Source organism: Schistocerca serialis, chromosome 1 (assembly GCF_023864345.2).
Source record: "Schistocerca serialis cubense isolate TAMUIC-IGC-003099 chromosome 1, iqSchSeri2.2, whole genome shotgun sequence".
NCBI lineage: Eukaryota > Metazoa > Arthropoda > Insecta > Orthoptera > Acrididae > Schistocerca > Schistocerca serialis.
The window spans coordinates 836,588,818-836,601,255 of record NC_064638.1 but is presented as its reverse complement, the minus strand read 5'-3'; the positions used below and the strand labels follow the sequence as shown (position 1 = coordinate 836,601,255).

Here is a 12,438-nt window from a genome sequence, read left to right as displayed (position 1 = left end):
CGGTAAGCAGATCCAGAAAATGTAGGTTGCAATGGTTACTCAGAGATGAAGAGGCTATCTCAGGGTAAAGTTGCATGGAGAGCTGAATCAAACCAGTGTTCAGACTGAAGACAGCAACAAAAACAAGTAAAAATGGAGTAGGGTTCTCTGTACCAGTATCTGTCGTCACTTTCCTGTTCTACTCACAAAGGAAGCGAGGGAAAAATGTCTGTCTAAATACCTGCATACAAGCCATAATTCTTCTTATCTAGTCTTCATGGATCATACGCAAAACATAAGCTGGCAGCAGTAGAATCAGTCTGCAGTCACCCAGAAATGCCAGTTCTCTAAGTTTTATCAATAATGTTTCGCAAAAAGAACACTGGCATCCCTCCAATGATTCCCATTGAGTTCATGAAGCATCTCTGTAATACTCACATGTTGATCAAATGTACCAGTAACAACTCTAGCAGCACACCTTTGAACTGCTTAAATGTCTTCCTTTAATCCTGTATCAATGCATTCATGGGTTTTGAGCTGCTGAATTGTTTGCTTACCTCAGTTGCAGGCAATGTAGTAACAACAGCTGGGAAACCTGTAGCCAATACTGGCTGGACAGGTATGGCTGTAACATACTGCTGCTGGGCTTCTAAGAATGGAGCTGCCACTGGTAGTGAAACTTGGGACGTTGAGGTTGGTATCGCATTAGATGATGACTGTTCTTGTTGTTGTTGCTGTTGCTGCTGCTGCTGCTGCTGCTGCTGTTGTTGTTGTTGCTGCTGCTGCTGCTGCTGTTGCTGTTGCTGCTGTTGTTGCCGCTGCTGTTGAGCTGGTGGAGTTACAGGCATCTGTAATTTGTTGCTGACTGACTTCGACCGTCGCTGCAATAAAATCATCATTCTTCTTATTTTTGAAATGGCACATTTTTATGGAACTACTGACTGTCATTATTTTTCTGTAATATTTACTGCAGGCACATATAGCCCTTCATGTAAAAGCAAGCAATTTCACATTATATAAATATATTGTGTCTCTCTTATAATATTCTAAATTTTTAGACTTCTTTTCACATTAAAAAGTTTTTCTTCTTTGTTGATACATCATTGGAATAATCAACCTTGTACTCTGTTACATACGTAAATTTATCTTCCTAGTTCTGCAAGATTGAAGTGATTTTTACTATCTTATATATATTCAGACACTTTACTGCTACGAAAAGGAAAATGGATGTGACCAGTAATATAAAAAGCAGGAAGTGTTTCTGAAAAAAGAGTGTTTGTAGCATGTTATCTATATCTCTATAAGTCCTTGTCCATAGTTTTCTGGTTTCAATTGGCAGTTGCAGTCACATACAAAAGTCTTGTATTTTCTTTCTCTGTTTTGAGTTTACACAGCATAGTTGCAGCTATTCATATGTTTCATCGAATTACCCTACACTGGGTGTACTGCACATATGGCTCTGAGCACTATGGGACTTAACATCTGAGGTCATTAGTCCCCTAGAACTTAGAACTACTGAAACCTAACTAACCTAAGGACATCACACACATCCATGCCTGAGGCAGGATTCGAACCTGCGACCGTAGCAGTCGCGCAGTTCTGAACTGAAGTGCCTAGAACTGCTCGGCCACCGCGGCCGGCTACTGCACATAATTGCATCATCTGTGCATGAAGTTCATAGACATGGTCTGGTAAGGTTAACACCACAAACACACATCTGTAGTCATAATTTACATACATGCTATACAAGCTGCCATGGGCATTGTAAGACAATACTGGTCACTGTTTGTCAAAACTGCTTTTATGGAACACATGAGAGACATTCACCAGTGTTGAGCATATGCTGAATCTGATGATCTATCATTAGTGTAAATTTCATGCAACAGATTAAAATATTAAAACAAGACAGAAAATTATGAATTAATTAATTAATGACTTTAAAGAATACAAATGGTGTCTGCTTAGCAGAACAGGATGTTCTGAAGGAAGAAGTGAATATTTTGCTACTGTCTTATGTAGTTAAAGCATATGTGATAACACCGCACAGGGGGGGTTGACGGAGAGCGAGAGGAGGGAAGAAGAAGCATAGTAGTAGGATAATAGCACTCCAAAGAAGCAACCAACAAGTAACAACTGTTAATTTTAGACAGGCGTGTGTGATAGTTTGTGACTCAATATATTTTGTAGCAAAAAATGAAGTACTGCGTAATACGTCCTCATTCGTAGAGGAGGGTAAAAATAAAGATACGTGAATCAATGGTTTGCTATAGTGAAATTACATCAATAAAATCAGAGAGAGTGACAGGACTTTACAGGCCTCTGCAAAAGATGAAGCTGACCAAACATTGAAGAGATTAAGCATTTTACTATAGATAGATTTAATATACCATTGACATTTTATTTCTCTGGTGAACTAGCTTTGGAGAAAGGTAAGTAACTCCACTGGACACATAGATAGACACTGTCCTTTTAAAGTGAAAACTGCAGAAGAAAAAATGCCAATACAGTATGTACGAAGAAGGTTGAGGCTTCAGTGTATGAGGCAGACAACAAAAGGTCTAAAATTAACAATGAATGATGAACTGAAGAGACCTGTAGGAGACAGGGAGAAATGTAGGACAAGATATCCTAAATGGTTCAAATGGCTCTGAGCACTATGGGACTTAACATCTGTGGTCATCAGTCCCCTAGAACTTAGACCTCCTTAAACCTAACTAACCTAAAGACATCACACACAACCATGCCCGAGGCAGGATTAGAACCTGCGACCGTAGCGGTCACGTGGTTCCAGACCGAAGCGCCTAGAACGGCACGGCCACACCGGCCGGCCAAGATATCCTACCAACCCATCTATGGACTGCAATCAAAAGGAAAGAAGATCATCTTTTAAATGGTTTCCCCAACAGACAACTCACGGCACAGGTTTTACAAAGAAAACAGAATAGTTAATGAATTCAAAATAAAACATTCAGAATGAGCCTGTGGAGCAGTAGCTGGAACAATATTTACAATTAAAATGATTGGTAATGTGATCATCATTTCACATATTGGAGAGCTGTCACAACAAATCGCTGAAAGACAACAAAACAACACTGCACAGGAAAAACTCGATAATTGACAAGATAAAACTGAGAGACTGTTACTATCAATGCCACTTAAGAAGATGACACCTCACCTCAACAATGTTTAAGTGTTCCCAGCGCCAACAAATGGCATTTCATTTCATTTGTAGAAAAAAAGACAAGAACGCAGGCAAGCTCCCAATGCGTTTTGGCAAGCTTGTTAATTGGGAATGTGTGTCGTTATTCAGGCACAAAATTTACAGGAGGCCAGAAGGCACCAGGAGGGGAGGGGGGGAATCACATGAAAATTTGAAATTTTCTCAGGAATAACTACAAACGCCTTTGTACAAAATTTGTTTTAGCAAAGCAAATCTGGAGATTGTGCTTCAGAATTGTTTACTGTTCGACACAGCATCATAGACAATGTAGGAACAGCTACAACAGCAGAATAATTGCTAAATGAAATGAAATTCTATGAAGAAAGTTTCACTTTCAGATCCCAGGAGCTGCCACAGCTCAGTTATACTCATTGAATTAGCTATCCAGTCGAAGCCTATATGCCATCTATTTTACAATGCTATAATTATTTAAGGATTGGACACAGTACCAAACGAAGCCACAGATCACAGGATGTGAGTATTGCAGATGTACTCACAAAAGCAACACTTATGAAGAAACCAGTCACAGTTTCTAATTATCGCACATGTGATCCAAATGCCATATTAAAAATTTGTCCAGCATATATAAAACACAACTAAATTAATAAATTTATGGCTCTTAACATTATTACTTTCTGGGTATCAGTAGCTTCACTTGAAAACAGAGCTTACATGAATGTACTTACCCCTTACCCAAAATAGAGAGACAGAACAAAAAATTTCTGCCCTTACCAAGCCACCACCATTTTAATGGAAACTTCAGCACTGCCACCTACAGCTCACAGCAATTAGCTCACACCATAAAGCTAATGACAAAGATGACAGAAAAGGAAACTTGGGTGGCAAAATTGCCAGAAAAACATCCACCTTTTGCTGTACAACACAACCAGCCACAATGGCAGCAATGTGTAATATATGAAGACCACAGAGGACCACTTGATAACTCTGTAGCCCAGGAACAAATATATCACAACCTTCTCTTCCTCTTGCCCCACATGGCTGCGATCCTTTTCTATCACAATACATTAAACATAAATATTACCATAATGAATGACAACAACACATATAGGCAACCCTTTTTATGGAAGAACTGACAACTGCATTATCCCAAGAGAAGAATACAGCACCTGGCACCAATTATACATCACAAAAAAGGAAACTATTGTTGCTAAATGTTTATTAATAATCTATTGCCTTGAAGACTCAAAACAGATGTAATGAAAATATACCATGACATCTCCATTAACAAAATGAGAAAAGACTAAGACTGACTACCCTGCCTGACAATGCTAATGCAAAGGATTATTAAGTGGCATTCAGAATGGTGGTGTGAGAACTAGAAAGTCTTACAAGATCAGAAATTTCTTTTGGAAAGAGACTGAAATCCAATTACAGCTACTCATTGATGAACAACTAACTTTTCTAGAACTTATTACAAGTTAGTTGCATGCATATACTTGACCAAAAAGCAAATGAAAACTTCCTTATATCAATCTTGGGGGAAAGAATGAGAAAACTTAAAATTCCCAAAATCATTTGAGAACAACACTGTACACGCTTCTGAGAAGTTGGAAAGTAACCATACTGCAAAGCAGAAATATGTTGGGGCCATAGAAATTAAAAGAGGACATCCACAAGGTTCAGTCTTGGCTCCCTTACTGTTCAACTCATGTAACACAAACTTTCAAGAATATTTTCACAGTGGTATCCAAACACTACAATATAAAGCTGAAATGTCTACATAAGCAGAAGACAAAAATTTACAGTCTTGTCAACAAAAAATGAATACAGACATTAGACTTACCCATGACTCATGCATAGACAGAGGCCTTGTATTATCTGTAGTAAGTCGACAGTGATGATCTTAACTATACACAGAACTCTAAGCAGCCAAACAATGCAGCTGCGACAGTATAACTTCCCAACTGCTAAAACAACAAAATACCTTGGAGTCATAATAAATAATAAGAACAAATGGAAATATCATCTCAGACACATTGTTATCAGATTTGATTAAGCTTGCTGTGATATTATGAGGTACAACGGAGTATAGTAGGTTTCCAATTGATAAACAGTTGTGACTCTACAATGAAGCCTAATGCGGACTCATTTGATTGTGGAAACACATGATATGGATTTGCACCAGACAGCACACTCCAGAAACTCGATACTATGCAGTATGAAGCCTTGCACACAATTACAAAAGATATTACATTGACCAGGGCCAATGCATTGCTGAGTGAAGTAAACACGCCACTTTCAAGACAATGAAGAACATTTTTGTGTGTAGCAATCAAAATTGCTGTCTGCTGCATTTGTATTGCATGTTTGTTTTCATCATGACTGTCAAAATGTTTATGCGCCAATTGTCTGATGTGCTGTGTTTAGTTTATTGTTGACAGTCAAAAAGGTTATAAGTGTTTGAGTGCTTGGTAAATTTTTATTTCCAAAAAGTTGGACCAAAGTATTTGCATTAAATTTTGCTTGAGAAATGGAATAAAGTGCAGCACCACATTCAAAGTGTTGACTGTGGCTTCTGACGAATCTACTACGAGTAAGACAAAAGTTTACTAGTGGTATAAATGTTCCAAAGATGACTGAGAAGATGTTGAAGATGACAACCTCCCTGGACACTCTAGCACATCAGTTACTGACGATGACGTAGAAGCAGTGAGAAAATGGTTCTGGAAAATCCACAAATCACCAAAACATTTGTATATTTCCATCATTAGTGGTCTTCTGAGCTATTTGTTGCAAGATGCTATAAGAGAAAGTATTTTGTATTATTTTGCAAGATGTCTTGTTACTCTCTCCACTTACAAAGCTGTAATTATCCCAATCGACTGTTAAGTGATACCAGATTCAGTGTGGACACTGTGAAAGAGAGTTTTTCTATTTGCTGACATTAGATCTAATACGAAGTATGATAAAAAAAGTAATGGGAATTTTTGTTTTTCTTAAAGAACCTTTATTTATTGATCAACACCAATGATGTTTTCTTCAAAGCAATTCTACACTTTTTCCTATCTTGGAAGACCTTCTGGAACTCACTTTTCATTATTCTGTTCATCTCCTTCAGCGACTCTGTTTTTGCCTCACCAATGATGGCAAAATATGTCCTTTCATGGTTCTCTTCAGCCTCAGGAATAGAAAGTTGTAAGGGGCCTTGTCCGGTGAACGCAACACAAAGGTTTTGTTTTTTGCTAAAAGTCGTGAAGAAGCATTAAAGTGTGAGCAGGAGCATTATCGTGTGCAATTTCCACAACTGGTTTGGTACAATTTTGCTTCATGCAAATGGTGCATAACTTGTAAGTAGTATTCCTTATTGAACATAGAACGATAAGGCCTGGTCCAACATAGAGGTTGCAGGCTGGCATATCCCCTGGCTGACACCAAGCAACTTGTTTGGATTTTTTTGGCAAGAAACAAGTGGCAGCAAAGTTCGTTCCATACTTGTTTCATTTTGAACAAAAACGACGTTGCGTAGACATTGCTCAGAAATTTATGAATGAAGCTGACAATCATCCATAACTTACTTATAAATTAATATCAGATGACAACACATGAATGTACAGGTATGGCTGTGAAATAAATACGAAAATACTTAATTCCTTTGAAAATTAATAACTTCTAAACACCTTAAGTCACCTTAAAGAACACAGCACATACAGATAGCGCACGAACAGCACTTTTACGAAACGGCTTCAGAATTTCTATTAACATAGGACAAAATGAGTTATGAGAGACAATGTTCGTTCTAAGAGTTAAAAAATGCATTCTAATGCAAAGTAAATTGCAATATGATTTGTGCAGTGGTAATATTAGATAGTAGATCACAATATGTGATCGAAAGTATCTGGACACCTGGCTGGAAATGACTTAAAAGTTCATGGCGCTCTCCATTGGTAATGCTGGAATTCAATATAGTGTTGGCCCACCCTTAGCCTTGATGACAGCTTCCACTTTTGCAGGCATATGTTCAATCAGGTGGTGGAAGGTTTCTCAAGGAATGGCAGCCCATTCATCGCAAAGTGCTGCACTAAGGAGAGGTATCGATGTCAGTCGGTGAGGCCTAGCAAGAGGGTGTTGTTCCAAAACATCCCAAAGGTGTTCTATAGGATTCGGGTCAGAACTCTGTGCCGGCCAGTCCATCACACGGATGTTATTGTCATGTAAGCCACAGGCCGTGCATTATGAACAGGTGCTTACTCGGTTGAAAGATGCAATCGCCACCCCCCGAATTGCTCTTCAACAGTGGGAAGCAAGAAGGTGCTTAAACCATCAATGTAGGCCTGCGCTGTGATAGTGCCACACAAAACAACGAGGGGTGAAAGCCCCCTCCATGATAAACACGACCGCACCATAACATCATCGCCTCTGAATTTTACTGTTGGCACTACACATGCTGACAGATACCCACAACCTGCCATCAGATCGTAACATTGTGTACCGTGATTTGTCACTCCACACAATGTTTTTTGACTGTTCAATTGTCCAATGTTTATGGTCCTTACACCAAGCAAGGCATCGTTTGGCATTTATCGGCGTGATGAGTTGCTTATGAGCACCCGCTCGACCATAAAATTCAAGTTTTCTCAACTCCCGCGTTACTGTCATAGTACTTGCAGTGAATCCTGATGCAGTTTGGAATTCCTGTGTGATGGTCTGGACAGATGTCTGACTATTACACATTACGACCCTCTTCAACTGTCGGCGGCCTCTGTCAGTCAAGAGACGAGTTCGGCCTGTACGCTTTTGTGCTGCATGTGTCCCTTCACATTTCCACTTCACTACCACATCGGCAACAGTGGACCTAGGGATGTTTAGGAGTGTGGAAATCATGCGTACAGATGTATGATGTGACACCCAATCATTTGACCATGTTCGAAGTCTGTGAGTTCCGCGGAGGGCCTCATGCTGCTGTCTCTCACGATGTCTGATGACTACTGATGTCGCTGATATGGAGTACCTGACAGTAGGTGGCAGCACATGCACCTAATATGAAAAACGTATGTTTTGGGAGGTGTCTGGGTACTTTTGATCGCATAGTGTATTTACAGAGGTTTGATTCTCATTAGATTTAAAACAGTCAATGGTAAATAATGCTAATCTGACCATTTCTCTGAATAAGATTTAATTAACCCAAAACCAAGGGCTCTAGCAAGCAACTAACACCACCACAAAAAAGCTGGAGAAAGTCTTGCCCTATTTCATGTATAATGCTTATGGTAGTGATAAGTTTAATATAATTTTTATTCATTAGGTTTCATGTGCAACCAGTAAAGACATTATGCTAGATTTTCTGATAAAAAGACATGAAACTATCAATTTTTAAAAGCTCATGGAAATCAGCATGCAAGCACAATACTTGTAGTGTTTAGACAGGCAGCTTTTACAGTAATACGTACAGTATGTGAAATCGACTGGAAAAATCCTGTATAGTCTCAGGACTTCAGCTGCGAACTGCAGCATCGTGTTTGGAAACTTGACGGCTTAGACTTGTGGACTTCGAAAAGTTGTCCACAACTAATTTTGTGAACTTCAAATTAGAACAGTAACATGGTGAGCTGGGCTTCGTGCATTCTTGAACAAGCTCACAAATCAATCAGACATTGCAGTCACAGTATTACGCAAGAGCTCAATAAACATTTTAACTTCTGAGCAGCACCCAGCATATCTTCAAGGGAGGTTTACTATCTTTGGCTCGAAAAAAAGCACATTCTTTGAGAATTTTTTTCTTACGATGTGTTGTAGATATCAATGTCAAATTTGGTCAAAATGTTTATTGATATTTCCTCTACAAACAGGAATTTTTTTGACCAGGAATGTCGAAGAGCAAAGGCGGAAGTGCCGTTAGAACGAAACAAAATTTCGATGTAGACCTCCACGCGCAGTATGTCACAGGTCAGACGGCTCGTCTGAAATCGAAATTGAGTTGACATTAGCGAAGTATATAAGATTCTTTAGGAGTTGTACCTCGCTTACGTTATTTGGACCATAGGAAACAAAATGGCGGCCATTTGACCTTCGTCAGCCAAGTAAAAATATTTATAATTGATGGATCGGAATAAAAGTGGTAAAACTCCTAGACAATTTGTTAAGCTTCATCAGAAACAAAGAATCATGCCAATCGGTTCAGTAGATTTGAAGTTACCATACTACACGGTAAAAAAAAAAAAAAAAAAGGTCATTTCGAGAAAAACGCTTTTGAAGTTTTGACTACATATAAATGCAATATTGTGCAATGTACGTTCAATCTTCTATTCCGAGCCCATAAACTAGTCCTTCCTCTTCATTGTAGAGGGCGTTCTGCACAATCTGGGCCATCCTGCGCTGCTCCAGAGCCGCTTGTATGGCTGGTGGCAAGCGGTTTTTGGCCGCTTGAATCCGGTGGTCATCCAAATGCTTGGAAAGCTGAATCGAATAGAGTCCCAGGGTGACGTCCATTGTTGTCATGGTCTTCAGAATTGCTGAACACCCTTTGATGAAGCTGCTCAATGCCAGGAAAGTCGCATCTCCACAGTCTTCGTACCAGAATGCAAATGCTTGGGGGCTAACTTCCAGACATACGTGTTCAAACTCTCATTTGAATTTTGTGTGTTTCCTCCCAAGCACCGGTACAATAACTCGTCCTCCAAAAGAAACAAACTGGTGAATGGAAAAGGTCGATTTCAGGCAGGTGCATTTTTTTGCTCAACCGTGAACAACAAACATTTCTGTTCCATATTCGGAAAAACCGTTTCAGGGGTGGATTCTAAACACCTTTATGGATCAAACATTCAATTTAAACAAAAAAAAATCGATTTTTTGAACCAAAAGATAGTAAACCTCCCCTTAAGAATGTGTATTCATTTCACCAAGCACAATGCTGTCTACAATTTAATCAAGTTATTGGAAGTTAAGACAACATTAACAGTGTGATGTAACAAGTGTGTGGCCATAGACACACAGGATGTCAATGAACTTTAAAAATCGGTAACACTATTACTTAAGCCCTTTGACACAAGAGACAGTGTGTAGGCGGAAATAATTCTCCATCTGACAGACAAGTTTCATGTCTTTAATTTAGTTCTGGTTATAAACCTTTCCTTTAAGACATACTGGGAAGTTACTTCTGAATATAGCAATTATCCTTGGAGGTGGGTGAGGCACTAATGCCAATTGCATAAAGATGCGAAAAGCAATGGGGAACGGGCACATTGAAAGTTCAGTTTGATACCCTATATTTAACAACCATGGCAGAATCTAATAATCCATCCACCTTTAATGATCATGGGTGTAAGATCCCAAGGTCCAGCAGCAGGAGAGCTGAGGCTCCTCTGGTTGCCACTCTTCAAAATTTTCACACACAAAAAACAGCAAGACCAGAAAAAGAAGGGAAAAATAAATTTAATACTGGGAGCAAGTGCCATTGAAAGAAATAAATGTAGCTGAGTAAACTTATCAAAGAAATAGGAGAGCTCGCCTCAAGGCTGCAGCAGTCAGTACTGTAGAACTAGCTGGACTGACAGTAAAATTAGTGAGATGGCTCAACAAGAAATAGAAGAAGCTACTGAAAGTCATAAGCCATGCCAAAGCAAAATTCACTCGACACTTAATTAGACACAATATTCTTTTACAAAATGTCTCTGAAGGTAAGATCGTAGGTAAGAAAATGATAGATGGAGATGAAGAGAGGAAGCTGTGGCGGTAGAGACAAGGCTTAGCCTTTTCAAAGGAGAACAATATAGCATTTAGTTTTCCAAATGAATGCCAAGCCATTTTTAACCTCTTGTTTATTTCTTTATGTGCTCATCTTCATGTTGTTAGGTACACAAGTAGCGGAATGTTATGCCCAGCGCAAAGCACAGTTACATCATGATTTTGAAGATAATGATTGTGATTTTTCAGAAGACAATGTTCCAAATGAATCTGGGGATGAAGAGGACTAATGTTCAAGATTAAATTATGGAGATTCAGGCAAAGAATATCTGGAACAAAATACTTGTGTTTTTTATTCAGATTTTTGTTGAAAGTGCTTTCAGTGTGTAATTCCAAAGTGATTTCACTTTCAAATATGACTTTGCGGTACATCAGAAGAAAAAGGCAGACACTAAGTCACTTCAAGTGTATACAGTAGTGTTATCCCCTGAATATCACACCCGAGTGTGAATGACTACGCGCAATGGTGAACTATGACAAAAGCTGAATGGCCACTGACTATGTGCATGTAAACTACAAAATACAAATTTCTTTCTCCTACCTGAACACTATCAAATTGTGCACAGTGTGCTCTCACAAAGGCAAGAAGCTGGCTGCAAAATTGTGATACAAAAATACAAACTACCAATGTAGTGACTACAATGTCACATAATACAAACTACAGTGCTTCAAAATTTATCTCACAAAGAAGTAAATTGTTTCATAAAATGTTCCCGAACAGTATTACTGTACACAAGACAAGATTTATGCTTCATTATTACGCATTTTACATAAAAGAAACATGTTGCTCTCTGAAAAATTCTGTGTATGTTAACTTTGACAATTTTTTCTCATTGAAAAAACAATGTTATAAACAACTGCTTCAAAGAAGTACATGTTAATTCAAGAGTATGGTATTAAATATCATTTAAAATTTGAAACTGTATTTTTTATTAATGTAATTCTTATTACTATGTCAAAGAGTTTCTGTGAGTTACTATACCTGAAATTAAAGTAAAATCAGATATGTTATTCAGCTGGGATTATTTATTAATACTCAGGGGCAAAAGTGTTAAAGTTGTCTATTACTATCTTATAGAGTGAATTACTTTCCATAATTTCTGTAACTCACCAGAGGTCTTCAACTTTTTCTGTGGGGCGTAAAGTTGTTGATGCAAGAACTTTTACTTTTATCAGTAAGTATATTTTTTTATTTTCAAAACTATTCATGCTATTCTGTCAGCAGTTTATGAATCATAGACACGGTGTATCAAATTAATGGCACAAATGCGTACAATTGAAAGTACACAATACTAGAAGCAAAACAGTCTCAGTAGGGTTGAAAATGCATACCTTAAGAGCTAAGAGCAATTTTTCATCTTTGATACTGTGAAGAAAATCTTTTCTACTGCAAGCTCTTTGCTTTCCAGATTTTGGGAAATGGTAATTTGGACCAAAACAAGGAAAAAATGTCCAATAAACATGTGCTCTAATATGCATACCTTAAGAACTATGAGCACATACTCATCTTTGCTATTTGGAAACACAACTCTTCTAAT

General features: G+C 38.4%; 1 protein-coding gene across 2 annotated transcripts in view; it reads right to left on the bottom strand.

Moving 5' to 3' along the window:
• Positions 1-12,438, bottom strand: part of LOC126484943 (circadian locomoter output cycles protein kaput-like) — a 120,102-nt gene that overhangs the window by 31,314 nt on the left and 76,350 nt on the right. For both annotated transcript variants that reach the window (XM_050108547.1, XM_050108554.1), the window contains exon 14: positions 537-860. In XM_050108547.1, coding sequence (XP_049964504.1) covers positions 537-860 — 324 coding nt within the window. The remainder of the gene's footprint in view (positions 1-536; positions 861-12,438) is intronic.